The 23686-nt window shown below is 43.4% G+C and overlaps 1 protein-coding gene across 1 annotated transcript in view; it reads left to right on the top strand.

Annotated features, from left to right (window-relative positions):
• The first annotated feature begins 17000 nt into the window (after positions 1 to 17000).
• TMEM181 (transmembrane protein 181) overlaps positions 17001 to 23686 on the top strand; it is a 43810-nt gene continuing 37124 nt past the window's right edge. The window contains exon 1 of the mRNA XM_069955594.1: positions 17001 to 17162. Within this exon, the coding sequence (XP_069811695.1) occupies positions 17032 to 17162 (131 nt within the window). The 5' untranslated portion in view covers positions 17001 to 17031. The remainder of the gene's footprint in view (positions 17163 to 23686) is intronic.

The following is a 23686-nucleotide window of genomic DNA, read 5'->3' on the forward strand; positions in this document are numbered from 1 at the left end:
CTTATTTTTGTGATAGACTTATAAAGCATATCAGTTGAATTTGGTATAAACCTCCAGCGTGGGTCAGATCAGATGCCAATTTCTAAATCTCACATTCACTTTAATAAAAAGTGCAGAAAAAATGTGCACAATACCCAGTCTATATGACCTAAACGTCTATCGGCAGGAAACCTCGTTGGTAAAACTACGGATTCCAGTAAAGTAGAACTAAGTTATTGTAAAAATGGTGACAAATGGAAGTGGTTGTTGTTATATCATGTGGAGTCGATCACTGGGGAATCGAGGAGATGTTGGATTGAACATATATAAAATCTATGCAAAATGCTTTTTATTGGATAAAGTTCTTGGAGTTCTAAGTTTTTGGATCAGATTTGGATAAAGTTTTAACAACTCCTCCTGTCAGGTCTTTTCGACATCAACCCATTTCTTTATCTATATAAGTGAGAATGATGCCCGATTCTGTTCAGCATTTTGCTAATCTGCCTTTGAGTTGATGTATGAGTTTTGTCTGACAGTCCGGTTGCCAGGGATATACTGCTTAAAAAAAGGAGAATATCACTCTAAATACAAGTATGTTCTCAGATAGGCCTTTTTGCTCAACACTATTTACCACCCTGTAAACCCTCTGTTCGGGTTCAACAACATTCTCCGAATCCGAACGCTTGGCATTGGACTTCCCCGCAGCTGCAGAAGTTGGATTCAGCCATAGAGAGTCCTGGAAAACATGGATACAGCTAATGTCTATTCATGTTTTCCAGGACTTCCCTATAGCTGCAGGGAGTCCATTGCCAAGCGTTGGGGTTTGGAGATCATTTACGAGTGTGTTAAACAAAAAGCTGTTGTCGCCCTCCCTCTCCTATCACGAAGCCCCAGTCCTGATGTACCAATCCTGATCCCAAACATGCCATGCAAGTCATTGCCCATTCAGCGGCCACATTGATGTCCTGCCTCAATTACTGATTGGCTGAGTAGGCAATGTCTCATGCCAACCCTGATCAGTATCGGGAGCTGTGTTGAACAAGAAAGGCAAGTAGGCAATAGAGTACTTAAAAAATAAAATTATAACTTATCATGGTGTTACCATTCCGCTCAAGCACTGATAGAACATTGTCCCAGTGTATAAGGACTTTCCCCAAATTGGTAATAGAGATCTGCTGTTCATGTTTCTGGTAGAATAACTGAGGAATAGCACAATGTAGAATGTGAGTATTAGAGGAAAGACCTATCAGAAGAGCTGATGGCTCCTCATCTAACCAGAGAAGAGGCAGGCAGGCTTGGTGACGGTCAAGCTGAATCTTTACATTGTCATACACTTCCCATATGTTTTTGACCCAAACCTCATAGACAACCTTCATACCGAGACCGTGCCCTGTGTCACACCCAGCAGTTTTTGTCCAAGAGGACGTTCTTTCCGCATACGTCTGCCCAAAAACTAACTACGCAGAGTACTGTGTAGTATAAGCTCGGCTACTTCTATTGGGTCAGAGTACAGATGACCTGGATAGTATTGTACATTTAGGGCTTCTTTTATTGGCTTCCCCGTATCCATTTTACCTTCTGAGTTTCACAACTTTATATGTATTATACACAATTCTTTTCACGTTACCATTAAAGTGTACCTGTCACTTTCAGACCGCGGCAAAATACACTGAAAACATCCTGCAGGTGCGCGGTCCTCCTCTGTTGCGGGTGTAGGACAAACTTCTTGGAAGTGCGGTAGACTGCATTGTAAGTGTAGTGCGATGGAAGGTAATGGTGCTTTTGGGAGTTCCGTGCCCGGCTCACGTCCTAAGAGGAGCGCCCACCTGCAGGATCTGTACACTGTATCCTGTTGTGGTCATAAAGTCATACACTTTACTAAAAGAAAGGTTATGTCCTTTACTAATGGCATCATATCACTATGGCCATTGAATGTTGTTAGCCATTTATATTCTGCTCATACCGCATGTAAATATATTGTAGGTGGAATGTTCTCTAGTTTGTATTGTACAAGCCCCTGGAATTGTTTGAGTGATAGCGTCACCCCCCTTACCCTTGCTTCATTTCATCAGCGGACGGTGTCACCTAGGCGGGGCTTCACGGCAGATGTGCCCTATCGCCCCGCCTAGGTGTCCACTGATTAAATGAAGCAAGGGTAGGGGGGGGGATGGGTGACGCTATCACTTTAACAATAATCTCCTTTAGGGCATACAGTTTACCTTTCCCCACACCAGCTGGATTGCCGAAAGGAGAACTAGTACTTTCTTGGTTCAGCCAACCAGGTCCATACTTTCTACTGACAAAAGGGCCAACATTGCCTAAAAGACTCCATATACCAGCTGTATTTCCATAAGGAGTACCAACATCTTACAAGAACTCTCGGGGTAACCGTCAAATTTGCCATATTTATAACAAAAATTTCCAAACAAAATTTTAGGTGTTCGCTCTTGGACTCCTGATAAATCAGACGGGAATCCCAGCAATAACCCTTCCACATCTACCCTTAGGCCCTGTGTTGGTGATGGAATTAAATGATGTCACTACCCCACAAACTGGTGTAAAGTAGAATTGGCTCAGTTGCCCCTAGCAACCAATCAATTCCACCTTTCATTCCTCACACTCTTTGGAAAATGATTGGCCGCAGGGGGGTTCAGAGCATCAGCAGCTGAGCAGCACATCATCAGGGTGAGTAAACAGTGCTGGGAGCTATAGCGCAGGACTAGGAGAGGTGAGTATGCTCTAATTTTCTTTTTTTTACTCCTGACACTTAGAGGGACTTTTATCTCAAGGCTGGCGTAAAAAAAAAAGCCCCACCTTCATTTTCCTCTTTAGATTTACTGAAAGGTGCATGCCTCTTAGTAAAGCTGTCAGGAAATCTACGCCTGCTCGGGAAAAGGTGTAGATTTGTATCATGATTTACACCACGTCTCGTCTCATCCCCCCCCTTACTCCATATTCCCTAGTGGGAATCCACATTATCATAGTAAAGGTTAATAGGAGTAAATCTTTTACATTGTATTTTTCAATAACGTGAAGGGTTTATTTTGGAACCAATAGAAAACATTGCACGTTACCCATTAGCTCATTATATTCTATGATAAATTGTGATGGTAAAAATTAAAGAACACGTGCAGTTCTCCCCGGCAGTCAGTCCATCTGCTTCTATTTCCCCCTTTTTCTTAGATATTTATTTTTTCTTTATCACTTCCGGTAGTATCCTGCATATTTATAATTGTAGGCCACTGAAACCTGTTTTTTATATATATATATATATATATATATATATATATATATATATATATATTGTTCTCTTTGTTTCCCCCTCCCAGCTACTCAATCTCTTTAGAATGATCCATGGACATTCTAAGAAGTGTGGGGTCAGTCCATAAGGGCGCACACCCCACAATAATGTGGGCATGAGTCAATAGTTTTACGTTTTTAAGGAATGAAATAAGTAATAGACTTTTTTTTGTGTGTTTATTTATTGCTATTGTTTGAGCATAACCTGTAACTTTTTCGTTCATGCTTTATGTATGCCTCAGTGAGGATTAAAAATAAGTAAATAAACAATCTGGCGCACTTTGAACACGTCCCATAATGGTAGCCATTGTGTGGGATGATCCAGTTTGTGTTTCCTTACTTTCCGGTGACCTCAAGACACTGGCTCCTAATTGACAGGTAAGGTATATTCCTCATCCCACAAACTGACTGCATGTAGGATACTCCCACGATAGACATGCCTAAAATAAGAAAGTATCTGTATTAACACCTTCCATACCATGTTCTGTGACCATCTGAGCCCAGTTGTTTTACCTGTACATACTTTGTATTGTTTCAATGATATAGCATGCCACTGACTGAAAAAAAAAACATTGGTTTTTATTTATCTCTATTTTCAGAAAAGAAAAATCACTTTGATACTGTATCTTTACACATTGTTTCTATTCATATTGCTTTGATTTCTCTCTTTTCTATAAAAAAAATTCGATCTGATCAGTGTGTGCACTACGAGAACTCTAAACAGACTGGTTGTGCAGCCGTATGGGACTGCGTCAGCATGTACTGTATTATAACCCATATGTAATCTTTTTACTTATTTGTGTATATTTTTTAAGATGCATTTATGAATCATTGCTGATTGCATTGTACAAAGAGGAAGACTTTGCAATTTTTCATCATCTCTTTAATATGTGTACTGTATCAACAAAACTGTGCCCCGGGCACTGGGAAGATGTAATGTGGTTTGTCTGGTCGTGTAGATGTAGATAGTTTATGGTCTTAAGGAAATGACTGCTCCGTTTCTTCCATGACGATTTGGATTTGTAATGGTTATATAGCTATTGCTTAATAAAAGATTCAAACAGGAAGAGATACAGTCTAAGTCTTGTATCGTTTTTCCGTCATTAATAAATGAAAAACACTGTTTAAAAAAATAAAATAAAATAATGTCTGTAGGATTTTAATGGCATCTGCTTGATCAGTATTAAAGGGGTCTTTCACTCGGTAAAAATACATGTTGAATCACCCCCCCCTCCTGGAGATTAACAATTCCTTCCATACATGTTATCTTTTCAGTCTTATTCCCCCAGTTCTGAGCTGTAGATTTTTGCTGAAGACACAGAAAACTAGGGTGGGCTGTTCTCTCTGTCTTCCCCTCCTCATCCTTCCCTTTCGAGGCGGCTCGTGTAAACAGGCTGGCTGTCCCTGTAATCTGTAATGAGGGCAGGGTTAATCTAAGGTTAAATTACTTGTGACCTCACTGTGATTAAAGCGCTACAAAAACATGGCCACTTTCTTCTAGAGAGAGCACCACTCATGTCTCCCGTTTGGGTGCAGGTTTTGCAACTTGGTTTCATTGAATGAATGGAGCTTAAAGGGGTTATCCAGCGCTACAAAAACATGGCCACTTTTTCCCCTCTCTTGTCTCCAGATTGGGTGGGTCTTGGGACTCAGTTCCATTGAAGTAAATGGAGCTGAATTGCAAACCACACCTGAACTGGAGACAAGAGTGGTGCTGTCTCTGGAAGAAAGTGGCCATGTTGTTCTAGTGCTGGATAATCCCTCTAACCCCCCCAGCATTACTGAGTGCAGAAAGAGCCAGCTAGGGGCACTGTGTACATGACCCGTTTTGGAAGGAAGATTGGGGGGGGGGGGGCGGAGGGGACAGCTCACAAAGTTTTTTGTTTCTTCAGCAGAAAGCAGCAGCTCAGAACTGAGGGAAGGAGACAGAAAAGGTAATGACTAGAGATGAGTGAACGTTCGGCATTTGATTAGTGGAGGCTGCTGAAGTTGGATAAAGCTCTAAGGTTGTCTGGAAAACATATATACAGCCAATGACTATATCCATGATTTCCACATAGCCTTAGGGCTTTATCCAACTTCAGCAGCCACCGCTAATCAAATGCCGAACGATCGTGTTCGGATGGACTCGAGCATGCTTGAGTTTCTCTCATCTCTAGTAATGACATGTATGAAATAAATTGCTAGTCTCCAGATGGAGGGAGGGATGATTCCGCATGTATTTTACCTGAGTGGAATACCTTTTAAGAATGGTTCCCTCCCCATGATCTGTATTATTTTAATGGATCAAATAGCAGAAAAGATTAAAGGGGTTATCCAGGCTTAGAAAAACATGGCTGCTTTCTCTCCAAAACTGCAGCACACTTGTCCTCAGTTGACAATGATGGTGCTGTTTTTGCTGAAAAGCAGCTGTGCGTTTTTTCAAATTTTGGATAACTCCTTTTTATTGGTTGGTATATGAATTCAAAATATAATGGATAACTGTGTTGTTACAGGGGTTCTCAATGTTGGGACCACCAGTGATCTCCAGAACGGGGAATGGAGCAGTGACCATGCATGCATCGCAAACTATCACATACGTTCTGGTAGTGTGGTCATCAAGCCTGGTTACCTGGAGGGCTTATCCGGGACAAAATCATCAAGCTGAGTTACCGTAACCAATGGGTCCTAAGGTCACATATGGGCAGCATCCGAAGCTAAGGGGTTAGCAGATTAACAGTTTAATAGTCACATAATTAAGAGAATCGGCGCACAAGTTTTACCAGGTTCACAGTCCAAGGCTATGTTCACACTTTGTAAGAGACCGGCCGTTCGGTGGCCCGGTTGGGTCACTGAACGGCCGGTCTCAGAAAAGATCATCCCGGCCGGTACTGCAGTACCGGCCGGATGATCTTTAGCGCCAATGAGTTCTAATGCAGGCGCATCCATGCGCACCCGCATCAGAACTCTCCTTTGCACACAATGGAGTGTGTGGCCGGAGCCTCTCGCTCCATAGTGTGCACTGACAAGGTTTTTTGCAGCCGACCATTTGTATGCACTCTGGCCAGGATTCCCTTAGAAGGTAGCACTACGTAAGTTACGTACTAATCAACAACGGCCGTGATTACCGCGGAACTTACATTTTGTGAACATAGCCCAAAAGTGCAAAGCCAGGAGATCCCAATTCACCAATAGATCACAGTATAGAAACTTGGAAATAACCAAATTAAGAAACACCTGCAAAAGACGAGCCTGATTTTGGTGGCCTAATACACTGTGAGTGACCAACCAGTCCTCGTAACGGTGAGATTGGTGTCTGTGGAAATCTCTAAATGCCGCAGTGTTGACCAAAGTGGGGGAGAGATGTGCCACTGGTGTCTAGACAGGCAAGTGTATTACCATATGTCTCATTTTTCACCTTAGGTCTTCTGGATGGAGGGTTAGGGTCTTTGGGGTTTTTGGAGTTATTTTGAGGGTACATAAAATTTACACTACATAGAAGCTGTACAACGACTACTTTACCTTGTATCAAACTGTTACATCTTCAGTGTCGTCCCATGAAAAGAGATAAGACATTTACCAAAATGTGACTGGTGTACTGGATTCACCGGATACTGAACCGTGCCAGGGCCTTCACAAGGCACGATCAACTGTCCCGGCCGCTCAAATGGTAGCTGTATTTTTTTCGTGTGGCCAATAATGGGGCCCATATAAAATGGCCTTTATAGTTACATATTTATGTACAGATTTATTTAGATACACGTATACTCACACCCAGAGTATACAAACATATATATGTGTACGCCCACACAGAATATTGACTTCAACCATTACCACCACATAGGGGCTGGAAACCGCCATAATGTGTTTGTCACAGCATGTGGATGAGATTTGTTAAACTTTCGTCCACTACGATGCTACTGTAGCATACACTGGGTTAGTTGCTAGCAAATCCAGTATACCAAGACCATGTTTACTACTAATAATACCAGTATGCAAGAGACAAATAATACCATCGCATCATGACCACTGCCTCTAAAGGGCTAGACACAACACCTGGCGACCGAGGTGTAGGGGGCCCTGCACTTGCCCAGATACACCGGGTGCTGTCCATGGTCCTGATTAGTAGTGACAGGTGACATTGGATGTTCACGATAATGGTGGAACCAGGGCGCCACGTTCACATTTCCAAAGACAAGGAAATAAAAGACTGTTACTATAAAAGTTCTCTTCGGTCTCCTGTTCCTCTATGTTTTTCAGTATACACTCACCGGCCACTTTATTAGGTACACCATGCTAGTAACGGGTTGGACCCCCTTTTGACTTCAGAACTGCCTCAATTCTTCGTGGCATAGATTCAAAAAGGTGCTGGAAGCTTCCTGAGAGATTTTGGTCCATATTGACATGATGACATCACACAGTTGCCGCAGATTTGTCGGCTGCACATCCATGATGCGAATCTCCCGTTCCTCCACATCCCAAAGATGCTCTATTGGATTGAGATCTGGTGACTGTGGAGGCCATTGGAGTACAGTGAACTCATTGTCATGTTCAAGAAACCAGTCTGAGATGATTCTAGCTTTATGACATGGCGCATTATCCTGCTGAAAGTAGCCATCAGATGTTGGGTACATTGTGGTCATAAAGGGATAGACATGGTCAGCAACAATACTCAGGTAGGCTGTGGCGTTGCAACGATGCTCAATTGGTACCAAGGGTCCCAAAGAGTGCCAAGAAAATATTCCCCACACCATGACACCACCACCACCAGCCTGAACCGTTGATACAAGGCAGGATGGATCCATGCTTTCATGTTGTTGACGCCAAATTCTGACCCTACCATCCGAATGTCGCAGCAGAAATCGAGACTCATCAGACCAGGCAACGTTTTTCCAATCTTCTACTGTCCAATTTCGATGAGCTTGTGCAAATTGTAGCCTCAGTTTCCTGTTCTTAGCTGAAAGGAGTGGCACCCGGTGTGGTCTTCTGCTGCTGTAGCCCATCTGCCTCAAAGTTCGACGTACTGTGCGTTCAGAGATGCTCTTCTGCCTACCTTGGTTGTAACGGTTGGCTATTTGAGTCACTGTTGCCTTTCTATCAGCTCGAACCAGTCTGCCCATTCTCCTCTGACCTCTGGCATCAACAAGGCATTTCCGCCCACAGAACTGCCGCTCACTGGATGTTTTTTCTTTTTCGGACCATTCTCTGTAAACCCTAGAGATGGTTGTGCGTGAAAATCCCAGTAGATCAGCAGTTTCTGAAATACTCAGACCAGCCCTTCTGGCACCAACAACCATGCCACGTTCAAAGGCCTCAAATCACCTTTCTTCCCCATACTGATGCTCGGTTTGAACTGCAGGAGATTGTCTTGACCATGGCACTGAGTTGCCGCCATGTGATTGGCTGATTAGAAATTAAGTTTTAGAAATTAAGTCTTCAGTTTTTGACCTGGACAGGTTAAAATTAATCAGAATGAGAGAAGCACCGTCTGCCAATAGAACATTAAGCTACCTACACACCTTCACACAACATACCTGTTGTTGTGATCGCACTGATCATTTGGCTGACAGTTCTCTCTTCCATCCTCCCCATCCACATAAATGTTCAGCCTGGTCAAATGTTCCTGTGTTCTCTATGGGAAACAAAGGGGTAAGCTGCGGCCTGACAATTCTGGCGGTAGCTTATCTCTCAAAGAACAAATGGGTCGGTCAGTAAAAAGTCCTATCTCCACCGACCTCATCTATCTGACATATAGAAACATAGAAAATTGTGGGGGAAAAAAGACTACTTGGTCCGTCTAGTCTGCCCTTTAATATCTCCTTTCTTATCTTATCCTGTTTATCACAGGCAGGTTTACATTCAGTAATTTCAGAGTTTCGATCATGTCCTCCCAGTTGTTTTGTGATAATCTGAAGTAATGACATAGATTCCCACCAATCAGTATATCGTATGTGGATACTGATTTCATCTATTCTGCAATCCAGAAGGATCTTGTGTAACGAGCGTCTGTAACTCAATAGGAAACAAAAAAAAAAATTGCTGCCCAATTCTGAAGGGGCGTGCAACAATCTAGTTCCTATGCTGTATCTCATGGTGCGTTTACACAGAAAGATTATCTGACAGATTTTGGAAGCCAAAGACAAATGGATTTGAGAAGAAGAGAAATCTCAGCCTTTCCTTTATGACCTGATCCCTGTTTATAGTCTGTTCCTGGCTTTGGCTTCAAAGATCTGTCAGATAAATTTCTGTGTAAACGCACCATAAGGGTCCATTTACATAGAAAGATTATCTGACAGATTATCTGCCAAAGATTTGAAGCCAAAGCCAGGAATGGATTTGAAAAGAAGAGAAATCTCAAGCTTTCCTTTATGACCTGATCTCTGTTTATAGTCTGTTTCTGGCTTTGGCTTCAAATCTTTGGCAGATAATCTGTCAGATAATCTTTCTGTGTAAGTGGACCCTAATGCTGGGTTTACACGAAATTATAATTGGCCCGATTGTACGATTAACGATGTCGGAGTAACAATTTTTTTTTCATAACGATCAGCGTTTAGACGGTACGATATATCGTACGGAAAAATCGTTTTGCGATCGTTTTAAGATCGCGCGCCCGCAGCCTGGCCCCCCCTCTTCCGCAGCCCGGCCCCATGGTCAACTGCAGCCCCCGCGCCGCCCCGATCGCCACCCCTGCCGCTCTGATCGCCACCCCTGCTCTGATCGCCCCCGCCATCCTGGCCACGAGCATACTTTACCTGCTCCACGTAGCAGGTGTTTGAAATTCCCGGCTCCCCACTTCAGCCAATCAATGCACGGCAGCGATCGGGGCGGCGGGGGTGGCGATCGAGCCGGCGCAGGGGGCTGCGGATGAGCGGGGGGCCGGCAGCCGGACTTTCGCGCGACGACTGTTTACACGGAACGATCAGTGATTTTTTTTTTCGAACAACGATTTAAGAACTAGTTAAAAGATCAAAATGAACGATTTCTCGCTCGTCGTTCGATCGTTTGCTGCGTTTACACGTACGGTTATCGTTCGAATTTGATCGTTATCGTGCAAATTTGCATGATAATCGTTCCGTGTAAACCCAGCATAACTCTCTGCAGAGAACTAGTAAACCAGTTAGATTATGGTCCCACGTAGAAGACACCAGGGTGTGACCCCACTTAGTGCTCTAAGTCACTCTCCATTTCAGCCCAGACAGTAACGGTGCATGCAGGTACTTGATGCCCCTAAACTCACACACACACTAATAGCACCTACTTTCACCCCATTAATACTTGGAAAGCGGTATGGTTTGGGGATCTGGCTTACCACAAGGCATAATCTGCCATTTATTTCTAGAAATTATGCATTGTCGGCTGTGTAAGCAAATCTGCTCCCTCACTTCACATACAGAGTCAAAGAACCAGTCTCCAGCCCTGACTACATCTACACATTGCAACTATTATGGCTCTGATTCTTTGACTACCGCCACTCATGCCTCCCCCCTCTATAAGATACATACCGCCACTCATGGCCCCCCCCCTCTATAAGATACATACTGCCACTCATGGCCCCCCCTCTCTCAGATACAGTACACACTGCCACTCATGGCCCCCCTTCTATAAGATACATACTGCCACTCATGCCTCCCCTCTATAAGATACATACTGCCACTCATGCCTCCCCCTCTATAAGATACATACTGCCACTCATGGCCCCCCCTCTATAAGAAACATACCGCCACTCATGGCCCCCCCTCTCTCAGATACATACTGCCACTCATGCCTCCCCCCCCCTCTCTCAGATACATACCGCCACTCATGGCCCCCCCTCTATAAGAAACATACCGCCACTCATGGCCCCCCCCCCTCTATAAGATACATACTGCCACCCATGGCTCCCCCCTCTCTTACATACATGCCGCCACTCATGGCCCCCCCTCTCTCAGATACATACTGCAACTCATGGCTCCCCCCTCTCTTACATACGTACCGCCACTCATGGCCCCCCCTCTCTCAGATACACATATAGACTGTACACACATACACAATTGAATTGCGGCGGTTTTGCGTTGTGGTTATTGCTATGCGGTTATAACAGGTGACAGACATGGAAACACATTGGGAGATAGGAGCATCATCTGTCTAGTAGTACAGCTGTGGTTGTTGCCCATAGCAACCAGGTGAACGCTCGGCTCCAGTTGGTTGCTGTGGGAGAAAAACCCAGATTTACTAGAAGACGGTTATTAATGGTCTCCCCCATAGTAAGATGTCTCCCCTGTTACATAATTCACCACATTTCACACCAGAGGCCGTATACAGAGAGATACACTGTCACTAATGTTACTTCATCATTGTTTCTATCTACATTGTATTGCCCAGGACCCCTTCCCCCCATAGGACATCATGTAAGGATAGCACCTGTAATAGGGATTCAGATAGATTAGTATCATCATTAACCCTAGCAACCAATCCGATCATTGCTTCAACTGTCACTCCTATAAGCACTAATCTGATTGGCTGCCACAGTCATTGACCATACCAACCAATCCGATCATTGCTTCAACTGTCACTCCTATAAGCACTAATCTGATTGGCTGCCCTAGCAGTAGTACAAACAAATGATGTTGCCATGGCGCCTCTGGGTGACATCACAACATCTCAGGGATCAGATACACAGATCTCGTACACAGCTCGCTGCCAGCAGACACTACACCCCAAGATATTCATCCCAGGAGCGTCCTCCATCTTCTGCTACAAAGACAACGCCACCTGGGACGTGATTAGAACAACGTCCTCCATGTGTATGCTGGAGCGCCCCAGGGAGGAGACTGCTGAACTATGATACTGGTGGGTCTATCTGTGTGTGAGTGAGGAAGATGAGGGGGAGGGGGATGTGTAAGATTATTACATGTTACTTGTGAGAGGAGATGATATACTATCTGTGGCCATGTGCTGGAGTTGCCATAGTATTATTTTTGCAAAATTGTCAAAATAAAAAAAAAATCCCGATTAATAGATTATTTGTAAAAAGAAAGCTGAATATTGCAACTAAACCTGGCCCAGGATGTAGAGTTCCTATATGTAAAACATTATATTGGCAGGAATAAAAATCGAATAAAAGCCCCGAGGCAAATTTATTATTCACTAAGGGCAATAAGCCAGGAAGAGACTGTTATAGAACTCATTACTGCAAAAGAAGACCAGGGCCAAATGACCACCCTCATTGAGAAAGAAGCCAGGTAAAGACGAAGACTGTTATGATACCCATCAACTCTCACCACAGGCTATCTTCCAAATATTGCACATGTGAATGATGGATGCTGTGTGATAGTTGTGGCTTATGTCCGTGATCATGTGCTAGAAGTAGCTGTGGATTCCGTTCTGCAAGAAGATGCAAAAGCCGAAAAGGAAGCTGGAGAACCAAGAAGACCTGCGACAGATGACCACCCTCCTTGGACTGTATCTATTTGGATCTTCCAAATACTGCACATGTGAATGATGTATGCTGTATGATAGTTGTGGCTTATGTCTGGGATCATGTGCTAGAAGTAGCTGTGGATCCCGTTCTGCAAGAAGATGAAGAAGCCGGAAAGAACATTGAAGAAGAAAGAAGACCTGGCTCGGATGGTTACCTTACTGTCGAGAAGCCAACTAAAGATGTAGACTGTTACCATACAGAATTTTTTTTTTTTTTTTTTTTTTTACCACAGGCTATCTTCCAAATATTGCACATGTAAATGATGTAAGCTGTATGATTGTTGTGGCTTATGTCTGGGATCATGTGCTAGACGTAGCTGTGGATTTCGTTCTGCAAAAGATGAAGAAGCCGGAAAGAAAATTGAAGAATAAATAAGATCTGGGACAGATGACCACCCTCCCTGGGCAAGAGGCCGCGAAAGATGAAGACTGTTTTTATATCCATCAATTCTCACCACAGACTATCTTCCAAATATTGCGCATGTGAATGATGTATGCTGTGTGATGAATGATGGATGCTGTGTGATAGTTGTGGCTTATGTCTGGGATCATGTGCTAGAAGTAGCTGTGGATTCCGTTCTGCAAGAAGGTACAGACGTCAAAAAGAAAATTGAATAACATGGAAGACCTGGGACAGATGACCACCCTCCTTGGGCAAGAAGCCAACTAAAGACGAAAACTCTTACAAAAGATATTTCTCACCACAGGCTATCATCCAAATATTATTGCACATGTGATTGAGGTATGCTGTGTTATAGTCGTGCTTTATGTCTGTGATCATGTGCTAGAAGTAGCTGTGGATTCCGTTCTGCCAGAAGAGGCGGTGGCCAGAAAGACATAGAGCAACAACAAAGACCTGGGACAGATGACCACCCTCCTTGGAGAAGAAGCCAGCCAAAGACGAAGACTCTTACATCAGCCATTGTGTAGCTGATGCGTGTGATCATGTGCTAGGGGCGGCTGTGGTATTCTTTCTTCTCAAATGATGTATTGGAGGAATAAAAATGTGTTAATACACAATATCTGGGGAAAGTGAATTTCTGTTGTTATAGTGCCAATTTTGTCTTACCTAGGCCTGCCTTTTGCATATATGTATGAATGGGGGGGGGGTATATAAGTAATATAACAGATGATGTCATCTATAAGGCTATACATGTTGTAGTGTAGATGTGGCTGTCTGTGTGACATTTGTAGTGTTCGCTGTTGAGACATCTATCTATCTGTTAATGTTTCTCTTTCGTGGCGAGCTGAACAGAGAGACATGCGCTCTGGAGGCGACATACGACTACTGGAAGCTTCTGTGCCGTTCCTGAGGCTCTGGCCCTTAATAACAAACTGAATACAAGAACAAGGAGACACAATCTGAGGTTAGTTGGGGGAAAGATCAGAAGCAATATGAGAAAATATTACTTTACTGAAAGAGTAGTAGATGCTTGGAATAACCTCTAAGCAGATGTGGTAGGGAAATCTATATTAACTGAATGTAAATCTGCCTGGTATACGCATAAAGCTATCCTAGGATGATAATAAAGTAAACAATAGAAGGACGGACTAGATGGACCAGGTGGTCTTTTTCTGCTGACAATCTATGTTCCTTAAAGTAACCCGGAGGATGGTAGAGCCGTATCTGGATGGTGGAGCCGTATCTGGAGCTTGGATACCGCGCGACTATGACCGTCCAGTCAGGAGTGGTTGTTTGGCCAAGTGTGATGGTAGAAGATCCCAAGCTCCTGAGATGCAATCCTACCATAAGGAAAGATGCCGAATTATTGTCAATTAAATATATTAAACGCCTCATTTTTGTAATTGGTTTTATTGAATCTGACCCGAGAGCTCAGGAACATGGCAGAATTTTTCGTAATGTTTTCTACATTTTTCATTTCACTCTCTATATTATAAAATGATCCCGAGATCTTCAGTTTTGATCACTTGGTTTAAAGATCCCAATGTGCCTCATACTTTAGTCGGTGATATCCGCAGCCACTATGAGAATAAGTGTATGGGTCTCTCCCGGTCGACGACTGACAGATGATGTAAGTCCTGACATGGACAGAGATGGCAGCAGGGAACGATGTGTGATAAATCTTAGACGGGATAGTCTAAGGGGGAGATTTATCAAACATGGAGTAAAGTGAAACTGGCTCAGTTGCCCCTAGCAACCAATCAGATTCCACCTTTCATTCCTCACAGACTCTTTGGAAAATAAAAGGTGGAATCTGATTGGTTGCCGGGGGCAACTGGGCCTGTTTTACTTTACACCATGTTTGATAAATATCCCCCATAGTGTCAATGCCACTTTGAGAAAGCTTGGTTATCCCAGTGAAACATGTCAGGGGGCCTGGTTCAAATTTTTAATCCAACCACCTTGGTAGAGGTTTAAACTGCAGTAACCTCAGGGAGGCTATAGGGAATACACTATATCCTGTGACAGATAGCTATCAGCGTATACCAGTATCGCTGCTACTCAGAGAGGGCGATACATACTGAAAGGTGCTTCACGGATACAGCTGACCTGGCGCCCATCAGGCTGTAGAGTTAAGTTGTATGAGCCGTTGATCCTCCATCCCATACTCAACGCAGACGTGTAGGAAGCCCGCCGATACGAGTATATCAAACGTTCCAGCAATTGTTCAATAGCGACTTGCGGCCCACGGAGCTTAGATAGTGTAGATTGGAGGCTATTTTCTTTTTAGTTTCACAGAAATATAAATACAAGGAAGAAAAAATAACAAAGAGCAAAAAGGAAAATTGGCTCAGTCACTAAGCGGTTAAAGGGCAACTTCAGCACTTTGTTTTTTCTTTCAAATCAACTGATGTCAGAAAGTGACAGAGATTTGTAATTTACTTCTATTAAACAATCTCAGGTGTTTTCAAGTACTTATCAGCTGTTGTATGCCCTATATATCTATGTCTTTATCCATGACATACAGCAGCTGATAAGTACTGGAAGACTTGAGATTTTTTTTTTAATAGAAGTAATTTACAAATCTCTGGCACTTCCTGACACCAGTTGATTTGAAAGAAAAAAGAAATTCGCTGGAGTTGCCCTTTAAGTATATAATTTTCCCTACTCATTTGTATGAACGCTATCGGTTCAGCACTTATTAACATAGAATATATGATGCACTTAACAGATGTTTTTCTATATATATATATATATATATATATATATATATATATATATATATGTGTGTGTGTGTGTGTGTTATAGTGAACACAAGCACTGTGGATTTTCTTGGAAATGATTTGCTGTATCCTGAATTATAGTAGAATACACTTCTCCCTGTTTTGACTATATTTGAAGTGCTGCTTCATCAGTTTGGGTTAGGCTGGGTTCACACTACGTTTTTGCAAAAAAAAGGGATGCATTTGTGTGCATCCGTTTTGATTAGAGATGAACGAACCGGGTTCGGGTTCGAGTCGATCCGAACCCAAAGGTTCGGTATTTGATTAGCGGGGGCTGCTGAACTTGGATAAAGCTCAAAGGTTGTCTGGAAAACATGGATACAGCCAATGACTATATCCATGATTTCCACATAGCCTTAGGGCTTTATCCAACTTCAGCAGCCCCCGCTAATCAAATGCCAAAAGTTCGGGTTCGGATCGACTTGAGCATGCTCCAGGTTCGCTCATCTCTAGTTTTGATCCTTTATTTTTTTTTAGAATGGAAGTCAATGGAAAAACGGATGAAAACGGATGCACACAAATTCATGTTTTTTTTATCCGTTTCTCATCCTTTTTTGAAAAAAATGTATTTTAAAAAAACGGACTGCAAAAACGTAATGTGAACCCAGCCTTAATAAACATCTGATGCACTTAGAATCACTCTGATCTTATATATTTTTTTATTGAAATCTCTGATGTTTCCATGTTAAAGAGTCCAGTCCATTGAGTGACACCATCCATTGGACTCCTTACCACAGAATGACCAGGAATTTCACTCAACATATTACAAGTTATACTGAATCTTTTCCCACAAAGATATATATCAATCCGCTTAGCTCTTCCTTCTCTATAACATGATGGTGATGGATTAGATAGCATTGTCTTGGAGACAGGTTCCTTTTAAACCGTGTACAACCCACACGCTATAGCTCTGGACGTCCACCAGGTGGCAGTGCGCTCCCTGATGCAGCCTGTGGGTGGTCTCCGTGCAGGCAGCTCACAATCCCTGAGTCCTCGGTGCAGAGAATGGGCGGCTGGAGCTCGGTGCTGTGCAGCCGGGAATAAGAAGACAATAAATATCACAGGCCAAATCAATGCTGATCGCCACCATTCATTGCTCTGATAGATGGCCGGCTGACACCGAGCACCATGGATCCAGATTATGCAGCATTTGAGAGCTCTCTATATACTGAATTTAAAGACTTCTGCAAGAAAATCAGTGATGCCTACAAGGAGCTGAAGGAGGACCTGACTCCATACCGAGATGATCGCTACTACAGGTACTGTATGGAACATGGCCACCCTGAGCTATGGCTGCATTGTGAGCGTGCAAAGGGGGCGGATGTGTGCACAGGGCTGATGTCACTCACAGGAATAGCATCTTCTTGGGTGACATCAGCTTCTTCATGTAGTCTTTATTCTGTTATTGGGGGAGGTGCACAGTTTGTACCCAGACATCATTGTATCTGCTGTGTATGCGGCCGCTCTTTTCGGCAGGACGGCTACTGGCCAATTTGCTGCTGGAATTCATTGAATTTGGGGCGTTGTGTCAATTATTCCTATAATTCTCACTATTTCAAATACAAATGGAAGTATTCTAGGCCATTATATCATGTTATCACCTGTCGGTCATACACTGCAGTTATGAGCCCCCGAGGCCCTCCATACCTCTGTGAAAGGCAGGGTTTATTTATGGAGCTTAGAGCATCTGTAAGATCAGGTTTACACTGTGCTTTTTATTTCAGTTTCACATATGTGTTTTATACTTAGGAAAGTCATGTACAGACTTAAAGGGGTAATCCGGCTGAAACACTTTTTTCACAATAGCAGGTGTGGGGTGAAAACAATTTCATATACTTACCTTTCTGGCTCCAGCGCTGCCGCTTGCATCCTGCTGCTCCGCTTCCCGTTCTCTGGTCTGAGACGTGAGGTTTCAGGCCAGCTCAGCCAATCAGAGGCCTCTGCTGCTGTATAACAGAGTGTCTCTTATCCAATCTCAGACCAGGAAGCAGCCAGAGACAGGGATCAGAGCAGCAGGATGTGAGCGGCAGCACTGGAGTTAGGAAGGTAAGTATATGTAATTGTTTTACCCACCCCCTCCCCACAGATTGTTAAAAAAGGGGTCCTGGCTGGAGTACCCCTTAAGCAGCAGGGCATGTGTGCTTTATGGCAACTGGAATGAATGGGAATTTATGAAGAAATAGATTATTTTTATCTCGGGCTATGTGCTGTTTTTTTTGTGACATTTTCAGATTTTATTTGCTTTTGGGACACCTTTTTAGTCATAAAATAGACCGCTTGATTTTTATTTTTTTAAAGATAATGCTTTTTTTTTCATGTGGGACATAGTTTAAAGTTATAGTTTGACATGTACTTTGGGGGTATTTTTCCCCATAAACGTCTTAAAGGGAACCAATTGCCACAATTGAGCTGATTAGGTTCCCAGCGGCGCTTAATAGATGTGGTAAGGAGCCTCACACACGCGGTAGTAAAAGACGTTTTGGCGGCATAAAAAGGTACCGAACAAGAAATCCAGGACATGGTAGGGAAGCTCCTTAACACATCTATTAGTCGCTGCTGGGAACCTAATCAGCACAATTGTGGTAATTGGTTTCCTTTAAGACGTTTACAGGGAAAAAATAGCTCCCAAAGTATGTGTCAAAGTTTAGCAGTAATTTGGCACGTGAACAAAAAAAGGGGCCTTTAAGGGGTTATCCTGGATTGGAAGTAACACAGTTACTATCTTGCTAAAAAAGCACCACCCCTGTCCTCAGGCTGTATGTGGTATTACAGTTCAGCTCTATTCACTTCAATGGAACTGAGATGCAAAATCCGTACCCAGACTGGAGACAAGATTGGTGCTGTTTCTAGAAGAAAGCAACCATGTATGTCTGGATAACCACCTTTAACCCCAATTATCACCATATTATTAATAATATGTGTGGGCACTAGGGAACATTTTCCCATTCAAAGTTCATTAGACTACAGCTCTTAAATCTTGCCCACTAGGTGTCTCACTTCCCTGCACTCTGCTGTCCACTGCCTGTTGTTAGGGGAATTCTGTCTCTAGTAACAGATACAGGAAGACAAAGCTCAGAAAGTAGCAGTGGGGCAGGGCTTAGCATGTGCTCTTTTCAGGAGAGAGGGACAAATCCTGGGCGGTGCACCTGCAAACCGAGCCTGTGTGCCTGCTGAAGAAGACCCACACTGTGCCTGGAAGGTAAATGAAGGCTTCGCTCTCGTCTTTGACCATCCATAAAGTTCAGGGCAGCCGTCTCTTGTCTAAATACCATTGTATCTACTGATGTCAACCCAAGGAGCTGCAGTTATCCCCTCCTTTAGCTTCTTGAAGGGGTTATGCAGTGCTTCAAAAACACCGCTCTTGTCACCAGCTTGGGCGGGGTTTTGCTGCTCATTTCCTTTGAAGTGAATGGAGCTTAATTGCAAACCGCACCTGAACTGGAGACAAGAGCGGTGTTGTCTCTAAAAGAAAGTGGCTGTGTTTTTGTAGCACTGGATAACCCCTTAAATGATGCACTAGGTTTGCAAGGGACTCTCAAGGGCTTATTAACAGTAGTGAGAGCACTTAAATCCCCTTGTCACCTATTCCCATCTCATTCCTATTCCCCTCTGGCCTCTTTGCGGCCACAAGAAGTGGTCAGGAAGCCATAAACATCTGAAGTTCTTGTATATCGGTGCTCACAACTGTACACAATATTCTATATGCGGTCTGACCAGCGATTTGTACAGTGGTAGAACTATTACTTTATCATGTACATTGATGCCCCTTGTGATGCACCCCATGATCCTACTTGCCTTGGCGCCAGCTGCCTGGCACTGGTCGCTCAGCTGAATTCACTGTCACTGAATATTACAAAGTTCTTAGTTTACTGCTTTCCCATTTAGTCATTAATAATTACTTATAAATTTCTTTTATTATGTGCAAGGTCTCTTTTCTTGCGAAATCTGTTGGCGCTCTACAAGTCAATAAATAAATATTATTATTATTATTATTATTATTATTATTTCCAAGCCATCAACTTTGATTGTTATTTTTTAACCCAGTGTAACCTATTTTTTTAATTTATTAATTAATTATTTATTTACTATTATTAATTATTATCACGTTATTATTATTATTATTACTTTTATATTGTAGACATATTCTTCTATTGTATTCTATTGTAGCCATATGCTCCCCTTCTCTATTGCTGTTGTTATTGTTATTATTATTATTATTACTACTACTATTATATTGTAGACATATTCTTTTATTATTATTATTATTATTATTACTATTATATTGTAGACATATTCTTCTATTGTAGCCATATGCTCCCCTTCTCTATTGCTGTTGTTATTGTTGTTATTATTATTAATATACATATTATATTGTAGCCATATGCTCCCCTTCTATATTGTTGTGTATGCAGTACAGCGGAGTATATCTGCTTTATGGCAGCTGCAATAAATGGAAGTTAATGGACAGAGAAATGTCACAGACTATTACAGTCTCCAGGAAGTGATGGAGTACAGTCCCTTCCCATAGAGAATGATGAGTGACGGCCTTTGATGTGTTTGCCTCCATACAAAGAGCTCTTCAATCATCGGTGAGGAGGCAGAAGGAGCTTGTGACTCGGCATTTGTAGCGGCTACTATACAGACGCCGTCATATTTTGTTGCTGCAGGTTTTCCTTGGGCACCATTTATAGTGGATTATAGTGGCCATCCGCTGCTGAGGACATAGAGAGTCTTTGTTCCTACAGCAGAACCAGTTGGGAATACAGAGCTAGTGAGCAGAAAATAAAAACCGCCATCAGGAATAGAACATTTTGTGCTGTATACTTCTGTCTGTAGATTTCTAGACCTGGTGTCACAATAGAATCTACTGGTCTAGAAGTATACCTTGCTCAGGGTAGAGTTAAAGGGGAACTACGAATCTAACCTGCTGATAGCTCCCTACTGGGCACTAGGCGCTGAGGATGAAGGTGCTGTTAGTTGTGAAATCCTGTACCCTTCTGAACACCAATCCGCTGGGGGCAGGGCTATGGCCCAGGCCAACCTGCCCCTTCTAATGATTATCGGAGCTCCTAACGGCTTATTAGGCACAGGATTTCACAACTAACAGCACTGCTCAACCAATTATTCAGCTGGGACCTGTAGACGGTCACTGTATCATTCATGGGGAGCCGATTAAAGGAGATCAGGAGGTGGGGGAAGATTATATACAACCTATACTTCTCGTCCCCGTGGCCTCGCAGCCCAGTTCTGCTCCCAGGCTCCTGTCAGGATTCTCCATCTCTCCCCCCTGCTACATCATGACCTGGCTGATGGGCACTTTGCTCAGCCAATCAGTGACTGGGGTGGGACATCACTACAGTCACTGACTGGCTGAGCGGGCTATCTCCCACCCTTTCCTGCTGCATCATGACGTAGTAAGACATGGAGAGATAATGATATCCCGCGCGGTCCATGAGCCATGTGGGCTGCAAGGGCACTGGGGCGGTAAGTATAGGTTGTTTATTATGCTCCCCCTGCCAGCCCTGTAATTATGAATTTGGCCGGACTTCTGCAGGTTAATTTACTACAAATACCTCATACTACAAATATATCATCAGATTTTTTCTTCCACTTCAGAAACATATTGGGGGAAGGGCGACGTCTCGTTACATAGATGGCCGGTAATAAAGATCATGAACATTAGTGGCCGTGTATACATCACAAGATGGCCGTCTTCCCCCGAGATGTTCCCAAAGTAGGAACATAGCCTCACGGAAATGAACAGAGAAAGGGTACTATCACATGGAACAATGATCGGCCGAATCGGCCCTATCCGGCCGATTATCGTTCCCTGTAATAAACACAACCATCAGCCGATGATCATTGTCATCAGCTGATCGTTGATATAGGATCTGACCTATAATTGTCAGGCGCTGACCGCGCTTCGCTATGTGTAATAGCGATACACGGCTGGCTGCTGAGGATATGGAAATTACCTATCCAGGCTGCAGGGCTCCCCTTGTTCTGTACTTCTCCCTGGATCCCACGCATTGCAGTTTCAGAGCGGGCTGTCTCAGCTGACAGGCCGCTCAGCCAATTACTGGCCGGGACCGTCGCGGCCAGTGATTGGCTGAGTGGCCTGTCAGCTGAGATAGCCCGCTCTGAAGCTGCACCGCGCGGGACCCGGGGAGAAGTACAGAACAAGGGGAGCCCTGCAGCCTGGATATCGGGCCGTGTAATAGGCCCAGTAAACGTTTACAGTTATTATCGGGCTCCCATCGGCCTGTGTAATAGGACCCAAAGTACAACTGATCCTGAAAGGAGAATTCAAATAACCAGTGGATGAAGAACTTGGATGCAGCTCTGGGGCTGCCTGGAAAACATGGGTATAGTCATAGGCCATAGGTCGTATCCATGTTTTCCCAGACTCCCAAGGGCTTCATCCAACTTTTTTACCCACCACTAATGCCAAGCGTTCGGATTTACTCATCTGCACTAACCAAGTGGTAAAATCTTCACCGTGTTGCAGATGTACACTACCGTTCAAAAGTTTGGGGTTGCATTGAAATGTCCTTATTTATGAAGGAAAAGCACTGTACTTTTCAATGAAGATAACTTTAAACTAGTCCTAACTTTAAACAAATACACTCTATACATTGCTAATGTGGTAAATGACTATTCTAGCTGCAAATGTCTGTTTTTTGGTGCAATATCTACATAGGTGTATAGAGGCCCATTTCCAGCAACTATCACTCCAGTGTTCTAATGGTACAATGTGTTTACTCATTGGCTCAGAAGGCTAATTGATGATTAGAAAACCCTTGTGCAATCATGTTCACACATCTCAAAACAGTCTAGCTCGTTACAGAAGCTACAAAACTGACCTTCCTTTGAGCAGATTGTGTTTCTGGAGCATCACATTTGTGGGGTCAATTAAACGCTCAAAATGGCCAGAAAAAGAGAACTTTCATCTGAAACTCGACAGTCTATTCTTGTTCTTAGAAATGAAGGCTATTCCATGCGAGAAATTGCTAAGAAATTGAAGATTTCCTACAACGGTGTGTACTACTCCCTTCAGAGGACAGCACAAACAGGCTCTAACCAAAGTAGAAAAAGAAGTGGGAGGCCGCGTTGCACAACTAAGCAAGAAGATAAGCACATTAGAGTCTCTAGTTTGAGAAACAGACGCCTCACAGGTCCCCAACTGGCATCTTCATTAAATAGTACCCGCAAAACACCAGTGTCAACATCTACAGTGAAGAGGGGGCTGCGGGATTTTGGGCTTCAGGGCAGAGTGGCAAAGAAAAAGCCATATCTGACTGGCCAATAAAAGAAAAAGATTAAGATGGGCAAAAGAACACAGACATTGGACAGAGGAAGACTGGAAAAAAGTGTTGTGGACGGATGAATCCAAGTTTGAGGTGTTTGGATCACAAAGAAGAACGTTTGTGAGACGCAGAACAAATGAAAATATGCTGGAAGAATGCCTGACGCCATCTGTTATACATGGTGGAGGTCATGTGATGGTCTGGGGTTTGTGCTGGTAAGGTGGGAGATTTGTACAGGGTAAAAGGGATTGTGAATAAGGAAGGCCATCACTCTGCACCGCCATGCCATACCCAGTGGACAGCGCTTGATTGGAGCCAATTTCATCCTACAACAGGACAATGACCCTAAACACCTCCAAATTGTGCAAGAACTATTTACAGCAGAAGCAGCAGCTGGTATTCTATCATAGGTAATGGAGTGGCCAGCACAGTCACCAGATCACCACCCCATTGAGCTGTTGTGGGAGCAGCTGGAC

Source organism: Dendropsophus ebraccatus, chromosome 15 (assembly GCF_027789765.1).
Source record: "Dendropsophus ebraccatus isolate aDenEbr1 chromosome 15, aDenEbr1.pat, whole genome shotgun sequence".
NCBI lineage: Eukaryota > Metazoa > Chordata > Amphibia > Anura > Hylidae > Dendropsophus > Dendropsophus ebraccatus.